This window comes from Haliotis cracherodii, unplaced genomic scaffold, assembly GCF_022045235.1.
Source record: "Haliotis cracherodii isolate W230 unplaced genomic scaffold, xgHalCrac1.p SCAF_5, whole genome shotgun sequence".
NCBI lineage: Eukaryota > Metazoa > Mollusca > Gastropoda > Lepetellida > Haliotidae > Haliotis > Haliotis cracherodii.
The window spans coordinates 25,451,653-25,466,215 of NW_027266308.1; the positions used below are offsets into that span (position 1 = coordinate 25,451,653).

Sequence of the window (14,563 nt, forward strand, 5' to 3'; positions counted from 1 at the left end):
TTATATCCATGACGGGAAAAGGCCTGGGTTTAAGAATAACCAACTAATGACCTTTATCCATAATCTGTGCAATAAAACATTTCTGCTCATTGAAATGGGAGCACATACGACCCAATGATAAACGTTGTATACGGCCAGGTAAAAACACTTCTATTGAATCAGCCAAACATGACAAATATATTCATGACAAAAATCACCATTTTTAATCAAAAACAACAAATCTGAAACTTAGAGAAGAACTTTATTCTTGAGTGATGATCACCACAGTAGATTGATGCATCAACAAATCACACCACAATCAAACCCTGATGATCTAAACATGATCCAATATTACACAACAACATGTGACTATATTCACACAATAATCACCATTTGACCATCTTCCAAAAAGTCCAGTTTCCACCCTTGCCGAACTAGGCTTGTATCATGGAGTTACATTTTGGCTGGACTAACGAGTCTATGCATAGTCCAATCAAAATCGTGAAACGAAATGGAAATCCAATTCGTAAACTGTTGTGCAGATGCCGGTCGATTGCAGGATTTGCAAAGCATGTGCACCGCCAACTCGTTGTCAACAGATATTTTTCAAACATTTTCATGTTTTTAATGAAGGTGCTCGCGTGATTTGATGCAATTTTATGACAATATAGATCTTGATTACCGATCAGATCATCTTGACTGGGCGCCGCTATTTTGATTGAAACAAATGCAAGTGATGGAATCTGATTGGTCCATATGAGAGGCTTAGAAGGGACATAAGTCCTAACAGCCACTGGTGGCGCTACGATCGACGAATTTCAGCCAAGTTCGGCAAGGGTGGAAACTGGACTTTTTAAGTTAACTCTCTTGCCTTGGGAAGATGCCCTTTGACCTGTGCCGCCAAGGTTTGTGTGCAGTGTGCCATGTGCACTGACTTCGATCTACATGCATGGAATGTTTCAACATGTAAAAATACCTGATGCTTCCAACTCTACACATACGATAAGCATCCATTGCAAAGTTAATTTTAGCCCTTGCGAATGCCGCAGTTAAACATGGATTCCACACTCATACCCAGTATACCGGTACTGACTCTGAGCCTACTAGTCCTAGTTTTATTCCCGAGCTCCATGCAGGGTAAAAACAAGTACCATATTGTGTATAGTGATGTTCATACACTAATGTGATTTTTACAGTGATAGTCCACTGAGATACCACACCACAGTTTAAAATTTGTTTGTTGTTTGTTGTTTAATTTAGCACTCTACAATATTCCTGCTATATGACGACAGTCTGTAAATAATCAAGTCTGGAAAAGACAATCTTGATATACATGTATCATGATCTATGCAATTGGGATACGATGACATGCATCAACGAAGTCAGCGAGCCTGACCACCCAATACCGTTAGTTGCCTCTTACGACAAATATCGTCACCTCTTATGGCAAGCATTTGTTGCTGAAGACCTATTCTAACCCGGATCTTCACAGATCAGCAATTTAACATGCTGACATGGATATCCCCTCTAAGAGTGAGTGAGTGAGTATGGTTTTAACCACCAGGCTACCCGACCGCCCATCCCCTATAAGACTTCAAGAGAAGCACATGGAAGTCAGTGTTGGAGATAGATGGGGGCACACAGTCTGTCCATGGTAGTTCTAAACTAATTGATTAAACAGGTCACAAGCCCTGAGTCTAACATTTAGAAGAAGTGAACAGAAAGCTCCAAGTCATACCATGTGTTTACTGGGAAAGGTCTATTTGTCACTGATGAACCTCAAGCTTGTAATGGGCAAAATATTTTCAGTTTAGTTTATCATAAAAGTGGTGCAGGTCACAGATGGTTGCCACTTGAAGAAACCCACAAGATTAAGTATGGTACTGGCAAAAAACAATATCTGTTTATACCCATGACCAAAGGATTCTGGGGCAGCTAAGGGACACAACTCTTCCCACAACTGGACCACAAGTGGCCCACTATGCTGGATTGAGCACTGCATGAAAAGCGAATCATGTTGACAACACAAACTGTCCATGGTATTATACATGTCATCTATGTGGACTTATCCTGTATGACTATGAGATTCTAAAATCACCAGTTTCTATTAGATAGCTGTCTAACCTCCTGCTCCAGCGAGTTTCTTCTACTGTACAGTGACAAGATGATGCAACAGCAGACACGAATGTCATCATACATCACAGCATCAATCTCATCAGGAAACATCTCAACGTACCGACATAAGTTCTGATGATGCTCTGATGTCTCCTTTTTAGTCTTAAGTCTTGTTCTCACTATTTTCCTGTTCACTGTCTACATTGGAAGCTCCTGCAAGATCTTCTTTTCTCGGACTACTTAATATCTGCACTTCTGCAACATCAGTTGCCATGCAAACAGGCTCTGAGGCTGAATCAGTTGTCTCCCCAGTCTTTGATATCACCATGGCAGCAGTGGCGTTTCCTGCAGCTAGTTCCTCAAGCTCCTGCTCTTCTGCAATTCTGTTCGCTAGGGCATCAGCCTGTACAAGAAGCTTACATGACAAAGAGAGCTAAAGATGTTTTTTGTTGAACAAATGAGCCAAAAATAAATTTGTAAAAAGATAATAATAAAACTTAGAGCATAAAATTCTGAGTTCTACCATGTACTTTTGTAAATATATAGTAATAGTACTATAGTCATGTTCCTAAAGCATATACAGCTGATCTCCAGCCTTCAGTAATCATGCATGTTACACTTCAAGTCTTACCCAAACAAAAAGTTGAGTTTACAGTTTCTAATAAATTAAAATCTGATTCGCCAGAGTACTGGGATATAACACAAAAGCAAACACATCAGTAACAGGCAACAACTCATATTTACATAGTTTGATAGAATTCAAAATACTTCAAATGACAGAAATAGGTATTTATCATAACTGATTATCAAATAGATGGTAGAAACAAATATATAATACATTGTAGCTTATGACTTATGATGATATTCCTGCAAGTTCTCAACAAATCTACCATAATATTATGTTAATATAGCAGTGACTTCATAGTGGCTGTGGAATAGGTCAAAAGTCATTCATTCATCCTTTGCAGGTGGTATTTAAGAAATAAATGACACCACAAGTCATATATTTCTTATATGATATAACAAACTGTAAAAGTTCAGTTTCCACCCTAGTCGAACTAGGTGTCAATTATGTAGTTATATTTTGGCTGGTCTAATGAGTCTATGCACAGCCCAAACAAAATCGTGTCACGAAATTGACATTTTAACAGCATGGAGACTGCCGTGGAGATTTCAGATGGCTGCAGGATTTGCAGAATATGTGTACTTTCAACTGGGCATCGACCAATATTATCAAAATCAAGTGATTTAATGCACTTTGTGAGGTGAGACCCATTTTATTACAATAAATGTCTTGATTATCTATCAGATCTTCTTGTTTGGGCACCGCCAGTTTGTTTGAAGCGAATGTAAGTGATATGAGAGATGGAATCTGACTGGTCAGTAGGAGAGGCATAGATGGGACACAACTAGTAATAACCACAGATGGTGCTACGATTGAGCCCAGAAATTCCAGCCTAGTTTGGCAGAGGTGAAAACTGGACTTTTTTAGTCAGTAAACTCCCTTGCCTCGGGAAGATGACATCACTAGTGATGAGACCCACCTGCAACAACTCTACAACTTCATCTCCAGTGACAGCCTGTTTCTCCGGGTAGAGGCGACGCTGGATGTATGATGCTGATGCGGCTTCTCCTCCACTTGCTAAATGGACAGCTTGTGTCTGACATGACTCCTCCTTCAGGAAACGCTCCATTTGATCATTTCGCAATTTTGACAGGGACTGGACAATATCTCGGGCTGTTGGTTCACGAGGTGCACGGCCCTTCAGTCTGTTTAGTTTTTTCTCTGGAATAATTAAGAATGACTAAGACATAGTATGACATTGAAGAGCTGACTGACTTGGAACAATTATCAAAAGATTTTGGTTGGTTTGTTCGTTGTTTAACACCTCGCTCAGCAATATTCCAACTGTATGATGTCTGTCTGTAAATAATCTAGTCTGGACCAGACAATCAATTTTGAAGTGAGATGTCGTTAACTGTGCTTTGAATTGTGCCGAAGTGGTGTCTCAATCAGGCAGAGAATTTCACTTCATAGCTGCTACAAACAATATCCAAAAGTTTTGAGCTTATAACAGAGGACAACTGCCTTCCTCTGGTTGCTGGAACATTGGGAGCTGATAAAGGATATGTTTGTCACTATTTTCATTCAAGGATCCAAGGGCTAAGGATAGAGTTGGAAGAAAGCTACCCTAACCTTAACACAACAAACCCTTAGGATCGAAGAGGCATGCACGATCGGTGAAGCGATACTAAATATTATGTCTTCGGTAAATCAAAATCTATATACATCTTTGGGTAAATCAAGATTTGAAAGTACTATTGAGCTGCGAACAGCTTCTATAATCACATAGACTAACATCTAGTCTCTGAAATGAACATATCATACAGAAAAAACAGTTCTTCAGTTATCTTAATCAAAATATAATAAAAAGGAGCCCAGTGACTCTCCTTATTTTCAGACACTGCAGTAATCTAGACTTGCCAAACATTATAGGCTTGCATAGGCTGTATTTGATATATATTTGTATCAGGGTCTGTAAGACAGACTAATAATCACACTGTACGTAGAGATCTTGAAGGAATATATATCGACATGACATCTGACATCTAATTTGGTGCAGAACCAGTTACACACCGATACACAAGAGACAATAGCTTAAAGTCTACTCTTAACTGTTGAGACATCAGCACTGATGTTTCGTGATGGAGAATATATCTGTACACAGTTACATCGCAGTGGATAAAACAAAGCTAATCAACAAACTGAGAATGAGATTGAATATATTTCGAACCGCAACAGAATATGTTCGCCTTCATTCAAGGATCCAGGGGCTAACATAAATAACCCCAATGATCGAAGAAGAACGCAGGATCGGCGGCGTGAAAGTCACGGTATCACTATTTCGTTCTGCAAATGGCCACGCCCCCTGATTCTCCAGAATGTATCTGAGCCAACAGAGTTGGGCATACCTAAGGATTCGATATACTTGTCAGAACTGATAAGTTGATGTATAGGGTCCACCGGGCACGGCATCACAGTCACGTTAGATGGGGGTTGGGGTGCCCACGGGTCATTCATGGCTGGAGCCGGTGGCTGTTCAATATCTTCGGCCGCCATATTGGAGGAAGTTTGAACTGCGCATGTACACAGGCTCTAAACACGGAAGTAAACAGGGGTTACTCACGTACCAAATATAAGCTGATAACGAAGTTATAATGTGCAGCGAGTGTCATAACTGCCACTTCACACGGGGACACGTACACCATAGTATACGGACAAAGACTCACAATTTCTCTACGGTTTGGAGCACTGACAATTCTTATTCTTATGAAAAACGACACTTGTTGAGCCCAGACCGTTCAGATCAGACCAGACTGTGTACAAGTTACTACAACAGACAACAGTGGGAGTTCAGATGTTAAGTTGGACTGACATTTGTGGATAAGACTATAAGAGGTGAGTGAATTGTTCAGGACGTGTCTCTGTAATTTGTTGTGACGGAAAGTAGACTCTTATTTGAAGGGAGTTAACAAATACAGTATTTATAATGCTAAAACGTGCTAAACAATGTCTCAAACGCACTTTCCCATTTCTGCCGATCGCTGAAGAACAAGACGACGACAATGAAGTTCCAGAGGCCCAGCAAATCAATGATCGGGATGTGACGTATGTTGTTCCAGACAAAGCAAGACCCATAAACAACATCACTTTTGTAGAAGTTGTCAACCATCGCCAGAAAAGTGTCAATTCCAATGTGTCAGAAGATAAAGATTTAAAAAAAGCACTGGATAAACACCGGAATCCCCTATCTGCAATAGAAATAACCTTGTCGCAATCATCAGTAGAAAACATTCCCCTGACCATCAGCAACTTTCAGAACCTGACGATACTTCGTCTTCAAGAGAATAAACTGAGAGAAATTCCATGGACATTTGTGTACCTACAACATCTCCAAGTGTGTGATTTATCATCAAATTGTTTGTCGGAAATATCTCCTATTATGGGATATATACCAACTTTAGAAGAACTATACCTCAAACATAACACACTTACATACCTACCAACAAGTCTGTTAAAACTCTCACATCTTCAAGTACTAGATGTTACTGGAAACTGTAATCTTGTATCACCACCTATGTCAGTCTGCACTGAGGGCAAGGATGCCATTTTCTCAGCTTTGAGTAAACGCCACAATCGTGTTGATATGTATTCAGAAGTTACCCCATGGTATAATGAACAGTTCCAAGTTCATCACTTTCAAAGCTTGGATTATGTCAAATCTGTGAGCAGCTTGATGCAGATAGCCGTTGACTGTATTCTAGAGTGTAGAGTGAATTATCTATCACAAGTACATGTGCCTCCAACCCTAAAGAACTTCCTGTTGAGAACGGAACAATCGTGCGTCAAACAGTTCCACATATCCAAATGCAGTACTTGTGGTGGCTTTTTCACCAACGAGCACAATTTCAAGAACCATCATTGCAAAAGAATTTGTATAACCTTATCCTGATTTTGAGAAATGATATGATATGTATGTACTCTTTCACTAATTAAGTCCATCTGTCCCCATAATGCCCAGTCAGATGGTCTAACTTCAGTTTCTGGGGTCTCAGTTTATTGTTAATTCATACATGATATTAATCACTGGACTGTATGGTCCAGACTTGATTATTTACAGACCGCCGTCATATAGCTTGAATATTGCTGAGTGCGGCATTACACGAAACCAAGCAACCACTAGGCTGATAGAATAATGTTTATATCCTAAACTGTAATATTTACCCGACTGTTTTACTGTCCTTTGTTAACAGGTATTTTGTTATGGTTAACTTGTTCTTATCGGTATGTGGCTGCAATATTGCCGATGCAAATATTGTTGCAGTGGTTTTAGCACCATGTTTTTTTCTGTTTTCTCCCGATTCCAAATATTTTGTGACTTACATCATGTGCTTGAATAACATATAAGCCAACTCCATTCATGCTTGATTAGTTTAAGAGTAACATTTATGAAAAAAAACAACAACTGATTATACTCTGTTGAGAAATATTGGTATTTCCTGTCAGGGCCTTTAAATCCTTTTGTTTTATATAAATTCAGGGACATGTGGTATGAGATTATGTGACTTATAGCACATCAAAGCAACAATGAACTTAATATTTAACCTTGGTTTTTTCTGTATTTGAGATGAGAGTCGTATTTTATTCTTGTATCAGCAGTCAGAAATACCATGCTTGACTGGGGTATCTTGGCCTTTTGTTGGAGATCAGATATATTCTATAAATGTTAAGGAGCTCAAGCATTGTTATCCCATACATGTTTCCATATAAGGAAGTATATTCTTTGTACACTTGGAAGCAAAAAAGGGCACATTATTTCCTTTACTACAATGCGAGCCATATATAACATTTGATTCAGTATTACAGGGGATTGATTATTTTTTCAGAACTCCAACCCCCCCCCCCCCCCCCCCCCCCGAAAATAATTATTATGATTATTATTGGGTACCCATCCCATTTTGTACAAGTCATTAACATGTGGGGCCAGGTTTTTCTCTCATACTTCCTTTCAAAGCATATGCATAAATACCCTCTTTGTCATGAATGTCATACTTTATGATTTGGTTTTGCAAAACAAAAGTTGTTAGTAATAAATACGGGTCTCATAAGGAATTATATTTGACATTAACATGATTAAGGTCACAAAATGAATTGAAATGAGTACGCACAAAACAAAGTGCATACTTTCAAACAAATGTTCCAGATGGTTGTGTCTATTTGTCTGTTTGTTTACCAACTGTATTCATTTCATTATGTTATATATCAACAACATGTTGTTAATAATAGATGATAGTTGACAAACCTGTTATACATTAGGTCAGAATACCTTAATCAAGTTACAACTCAGGTGCTGTAATTTATAGCAAATTTTACAAATATGTGACAATCTTGAAAAGAAATAGTACATTCTTAGTAATTAACTCAGTATTCTTGGTTTTTTTCAGTCCAGTGTTTGTATGCTCTGTGTGTTTAACGCTGCACTCAGCAATATTCCAGCTATATGACGGCGGTCTGTAAATAATCGAGTCTGGACCAGACAATCCAGTGACTGATGTCATGAGCATCGATCCATGCAATTGGGATAAGATGACATGCATCAACCAAGTCAGTGAGCCTGACCACCCGATCCTGTTATGACAAGCACAGTCGCCTATTACGGCAAGTATGGGTTGCAGAAGACCTATTCTACCCCGGATCTTCACAAGTCGATTGTATGCTACTTGATTAACAAGATATATTTTGATTTAGATTTTTATACATTCATGTTAACCATTTGAATACATTAGTAATATATGACATTAGAACATTCGAAAATTATGGGTATTATTATTTTACACAAAAACATCTCATGCTCCAAATTATCGATGGTATGGTCAAAGGGAGGTAACCCAACAAGGCTCAATGTCCTAGTCGCCACCAACAGCGTGAAAGTTTGAGGAAGGCTTTGTTGTCGAAGCAATGGAATGATAATTCTAATGTGCAGACGACAGGTATCGGATCTCCAGAATGAAAATCTTTAATCGCATCTGTTTTAGTTGACGTGTTCACATTTGCCTCGCTAGACACTGCAACAGGAAACGACCCCGCCGGTATGTATGGAGTTGGACACCATTGCAGTTAGGCCGAATTGAAACTGGGGTCGATAACATTATCCCATTCTGACAAGAAAAAACTCATCAACTTCTTTTACTGCTACACGTTTGTCGTTGATGGACTTCAAAACTGAGTTTAAAAAACATTTATTCTGTAAAAGATATCCACAACCTAGTTACTTCCCTTTGTGTTGTTTCGTATAAAAGGTTTGGGTTTTTCAACGAAACAAGTTTGAAATAATATACTTTAAATCAAAGTTTAAATTAGCTTGGATAAAAGAAAAGACTACTTGAGGCCAGACAAGACTCGCGTTGTGTAGTCGCAGGCTGTACACACGCTGAGGAACAGCAATTATTGTATGAAGCACACGTAAAATATGTTAACCTCGGCTCTCTGCTTTAGATTCGTTTGTCGGTAGATCTCACGGATTTCTAGTCAAAGCTGTTGACAGAAAGCACTAACGTTATAATAGCTAAAGCGCTGTGATAGGAACGGTCAAAGAGTTAGATAGGGGACTCACATTTCTGTTGTAACAAAAACAAGTGTCATGTACACCATTATTAATTTTATTTGAACAGCCCAAATCATCTCAAAGTAGACACAGTTTATGGATAAAACCTTTATTTTACAGTAATGGCGACGTGTCGGTATAGAGCCTTACACCTACGCACTGCTCACTAAGATACACACACCACAGATCAGACCAACGTCCAGTCCAGACCATACTGAAACGTCGCCATTACAGTAAAATAAAGAAGTTGTTATCCATAAATTGTGTCTACTTTGTCATCCGTCACCTTCTGGGACATGCCTATGAACAAACTAAATCATCATGTTAGTAATTTGGTAGGTGATGGTGTTACATTAAAAAAAACAGTTAGGCTAAAATCAACTTCGTTCATTTTTCACATTCATCGAAAAATGGACGATTCCCCCAGGGTGTCGTTGTACAAAGCGATCTTAGCGCTAAGGTGATCGTAACTTCCATACCTTGACATCGACTTACGACCGTCGTAGCGATAAGGTTGTTTTGTAAATGTCCGGGGAATGGCGTCTGAACATTCGTGACCAACTCGTGTTATTCCCGGGACAAGACTCGTGTCCATCTGGTGTCCATTTTTTACCACTGGGTCTCGTCTTTGCCCAAACGGACAAAGCTGAAAGAATTTTCAGCTCGTGGGACTACTGCCAACGTATATTTCCCTATATCTCACATACATGTGTACTATTAAAAACACATCGAACTTAAAGTTATTATACAGTATGATTGAACACATTTAACTGTATCGTGGGTGTATGTTTAGATACTAGACGTATGTAAAATCAAAACATATTCCTGGAGGATTCTTTGACCGAAGTACTTTGAAGTCAGACCGCATTCTGATTGCTTTGTCGTATTTTCGCACAAAACTTTCATCGATAGGCGGCCGAATCGTCTCGCAGATTACGGATAGGGGCGAGTGGGGTCGAATGACGCCTGACATTATTTCAAGATATGAAATTGCGGTTGGTATGTTGCAAATGTGAAGCCAACAGTTCGGCAATTCGAGCGTGGAACATAAGAAATATACTTCATATGTTAGAGAGGTACATTGAAAATAATAGAATGGTTCTCGGCTGAACCTATGCTGTCGTAAGAGGCGATCAAATGGATTGGGTGGGCAGGCTCGGTGACTTGGCTGATTGAGTGTCATTGTACTCAGACGACGTTGACCGTTGTTCACAATATCAATCACTGGATTGTCTTGCCCAGTTTCGACATTTACAATTGCGATCATTTAGGTGGAATATTGGTGGGTGCGGCGTTTAAAAAAACCAAAGCCAGTCCGCTAGTCTACCCACCGCTCCTTGCTAACAACGCCACAGAATCGTTCCTGGTGATTTGAGTTGTTGAAAATTATAAAGTTGGTCAACCCGGTCAGTGAGCCTGACAACCCGATCCTTAAGTCGTCTTTTACGACCAGCATGGATTGTTTAAGACCAATTCTAACCGGTAATTGCATGGGGTTCTGTGGACTTTCTGTATTGATAATACTATGTGAATTTTTATGAAACTGTTGAACCGTAGAAATGTTTTTGTATGCATTCGTTACGTTCAGTTACGTATTCCTTCCTTAGAAATAAGTACCCTACGTTGACCTATATCTGTCTATTGTAGGACTGACGTTCCATCACTGTCAACACCAGCAACGAAAGACGGCTTTTGATGACCAAAGTCATAAACAGACATCAAGGATGAGCCTACGTGGGGTATCCTCAAACAGTGCCAGCAATTCAGATAGTGTATCCACGTATTTTCACTGAACACAGTCAACCTCACCCTAAGATCACCTAATCAGCATTTGAAAATTTATTGAAAATATTGACGCTGGCGTCCCTCGCAGACCATATTAAGACTGTCTTCAGGCCCACTACAATGCGTTACTTCTCTAACCAGGTAGCGGAGATAACCGAACACGTGTATCTTAGCAGCGTGGGCGGGGTGACCCAGGAAAGGTCCCTGGAGGAGCATGGCATCACCCACATCGTGAACGTCGCCACGGAGCTCCAGGACCTGAAGTACCCACAGGATGACCTGAAGATCAAACGTGTGTCCCTGAGAGACTCTGTCACCGAGAACATCCTGCCCCACCTGGAGTCTCTGGTCGACCACGTGGATGAAGTGGCGAGGCAAGGAGGTAGGGTGGCTGTTCATTGTATTGCTGGCGTCAGTCGCTCTGCCACCGTGTGCATCGCCTACCTCGTGAAGCACCACCACATGACCCTGAAGCAGGCTTATCGGAAGGTCTATAAGGCAAGGGAGGTAATTTACCCCAATAGGAGTTTCTGGGCTAGTCTGGTGGCTTTCGAGGAGCTGTATCACGACAACAGCACGGTGGAGATGCTGCCTTACATCTGTGGGATGGAGCCCTCGGTGTACCAGAGGGATACGGAGATGAGGATCCGGCATGGTTGGATGGGAGAACTAGGGACCATGTGGCTGTTTCACCTGGTTCTGATGTTGGTGCAGGTGTATTTTGCTTGATGGTGTCACATTCCACGCCAAAGACTGGATGGAGATTCGTGTCAGAAAAAATGTAACTCGGGTGCAGGAATTCTGCAGCAAAAACTCAGAACTCACGTGCGACGTCTTTTTGGTAAGCCAAAGCTTCGGGGCGCGCTCAGACTCGACCTAACTATCATTGAGGGAATAGATTTATAGAATAAGACAGGACCACTGGCTGATGGCTTGTATCACGTGACTTCATCTGGCAACCGTGATGTGAAACACGAAGCCCCACGATTGGTATTGGTGGAAAGCTCCCTTGCTCCGTGCAACAATGATCTGAATCCTCAATGCTCGTGGTACTGGTTGATAACTCAGGAATGTTCTCACTGACTTGCTCCATAACGCGAGAAGAGTTTACACGCATTGGTTAAAGACACGTTGTATTGGTTGATAACTCAGGAATGTTCTTACTGACTGGCTTCATAACGCGAGAAGAGTTTACACGCATTGGTGTAAGACTTGGTTGTATGTGCTCTCTGGTTGAAGACTTGGTTGTATGTGCTCTCTGGTTGAAGACTTGGTTGTATGTGTTCTCTGGTTGAAGACTTAGTTGTATGTGCTCTCTGGTTGAAGACTTGGTTGTATGTGCTCTCTGGTTGAAGACTTGATTGTATGTGCTCTCTGGTTGAAGACTTGGTTGTATGTGCTCTCTGGTTGAAGACTTAGTTGTATGTGCTCTATGGTTGAAGACTTGATTGTATGTGCTCTCTGGTTGAAGACTTGATTGTATGTGCTCTCTGACTGAAGACTTGATTGTATGTGCTCTCTGGTTGAAGACTTGATTGTATGTGCTCTCTGACTGAAGACTTGATTGTATGTGCTCTCTGGGTGAAGACTTAGTTGTATGTGCTCTCTGACTGAAGACTTGATTGTATGTGCTCTCTGGTTGAAGACTTGATTGTATGTGCTCTCTGACTGAAGACTTGATTGTATGTGCTCTCTGACTGAAGACTTGATTGTATGTGCTCTCTGGGTGAAGACTTAGTTGTATGTGCTCTCTGGGTGAAGACTTGGTTGTATGTGCTCTCTGACTGAAGACTTGATTGTATGTGCTCTCTGGTTGAAGACTTGATTGTATGTGCTCTCTGGGTGAAGACTTAGTTGTATGTGCTCTCTGGGTGAAGACTTGGTTGTATGTGCTCTCTGGTTGAAGACTTAGTTGTATGTGCTCTCTGGTTGAAGACTTGGTTGTATGTGCTCTCTGGTTGAAGACTTGATTGTATGTGCTCTCTGGTTGAAGACTAAGTTGTATGTGCTCTCTGACTGAAGACTTGATTGTATGTGCTCTCTGGTTTAAGACTTGGTTGTATGTGCTCTCTGGTTGAAGACTTGATTGTATGTGCTCTCTGGTTGAAGACTTGATTGTATGTACTCTCTGGCTGACGATCGTATCGGTGTAACAGTGTTAAAGCGGAGTTGTCTACCACACTACGTTATATTTACTGCGCGTTATGTTATATTTCTATTTCAGATCTGGAAGTACAGTAAAACACCGTTGTGTCGAACTTTGAAGTGTCTCGAAGTAAAGCTTTGTGCTTGCGTATTCGAACCTCGGATAACATAAATATTACGTTGGACCCTTCAACTTCGACACAGTGGTATTTGACTGTATTTGAGTTTACCTCCTAATGGAACTACATATGGTTTACGCGTTCCTGTGGTTTTGTCTGTGTGATGTAAATAGTTATACATATATTTGGGTGCGTATATAGATATACATACAAATGCATATAGTTCCTGACTCGGCCGGGACTCGGCTTGTGAGGCAAGTTAGTCACTGGCCAGTGGCTGGCTGCTTGTGTAATGTGATCGTTTGGACGGGTACCGATTTTTTATGTTGTTTGTCCATTTTCATCTCGGGTATGGAATCTCCAAGTATTTATATTAACCTTTGACCTCACTGAACTGCATGATAACTGATATGTTTATGTGTGTCAATCATCAGAACATGATTTGTATTTGTCTAGTTGCAATTGTTTACTCAAGATATTGTCTAGTCTAATCAATAAAGAACTATTTCATTATTCTTATTTCTTCGGAAAAGTGTATGCATCAGGTACGCACTCGTCTCGTTTCATTAAAGCTTAATCATACACTAGTGACATTCAGCTACACAGCTTAACATCCAGCTACAACACGTAATATTTAGCTGCAATGTGTAACATCCAGCTACAACACATGACATGCAACTATAACACGTAAAGCTGAGTACAACACTAACATTCAACTACAAAGCGTATGATTTAACGACAATGCGTAACATGCAGTTAAAACACGTAACATTCAGCTACAACGTGTAACATGTACAACGTGTACAGCTACAACACGTAACGTGCAGCTACAGCACCTTACATCAATCTACAACGTGTAACATTAAGCTACAACGTGTAACATGCAGCTACAATACGTAACATGCAGCTAAAACATGTAACAAGCAGCTACAACGCGTAACATCCAGCTACGACACGTCATATGTAGCTACAACATTAACGTGCACCTACAACAAGTAACGTGCAGCTACAGCACCTAACATCAAGCTACAACGTGTAACATGCAGCTACAATACGTAACGTGCAGCTACGACACCTAACATGCAGCTACAGCACGTAACGTGCAGCTACGACACGTAACGTGCAGCTACGACACGTAACATGCAGCTTCAACACGTAACGTGCAGCTACGACACGTAACATGCAGCTACAGCACCTAACATTAAGCTACAACACGTAACATGCAGCTACAATACGTAACGTGCAGCTACAACA

General features: G+C 40.5%; 3 protein-coding genes across 4 annotated transcripts; 2 read left to right on the forward strand and 1 right to left on the reverse strand.

Annotated features, from left to right (window-relative positions):
• Positions 1–225: 225 nt before the first annotated feature.
• On the reverse strand, positions 226–5,220 carry LOC139442514 (coiled-coil domain-containing protein 32-like). Its single transcript, XM_071223330.1, has 3 exons — positions 5,068–5,220; positions 3,639–3,880; positions 226–2,497 (listed from the first exon to the last, which is right to left on the reverse strand). The coding sequence occupies exons 1-3, from the start codon at positions 5,213–5,215 to the stop codon at positions 2,258–2,260; spliced, it is 630 nt and encodes a 209-aa protein (XP_071079431.1). The 5' UTR covers positions 5,216–5,220; the 3' UTR covers positions 226–2,257.
• A 63-nt stretch (positions 5,221–5,283) lies between these two features.
• LOC139443509 (dual specificity protein phosphatase 18-like) lies at positions 5,284–13,736 on the forward strand. 2 transcript variants are annotated; one of them, XM_071224498.1, is made up of 2 exons: positions 5,284–5,554; positions 10,908–13,736. In XM_071224498.1, exon 2 carries the CDS (start codon positions 11,166–11,168, stop codon positions 11,772–11,774), a length of 609 nt encoding a protein of 202 aa, XP_071080599.1. In that variant the 5' UTR covers positions 5,284–5,554; positions 10,908–11,165; the 3' UTR covers positions 11,775–13,736. The 2 variants fall into 2 exon arrangements, with proteins under 2 accessions (XP_071080599.1, XP_071080600.1); XM_071224499.1 differs by lacking the exon at positions 5,284–5,554 and adding an exon at positions 8,690–8,745.
• On the forward strand, positions 5,550–7,560 carry LOC139443508 (leucine-rich repeat-containing protein 40-like). The gene has a single exon (XM_071224497.1). The coding sequence runs from the start codon at positions 5,646–5,648 to the stop codon at positions 6,606–6,608; it is 963 nt and encodes a 320-aa protein (XP_071080598.1). The 5' UTR covers positions 5,550–5,645; the 3' UTR covers positions 6,609–7,560.
• Positions 13,737–14,563: the final 827 nt, after the last annotated feature.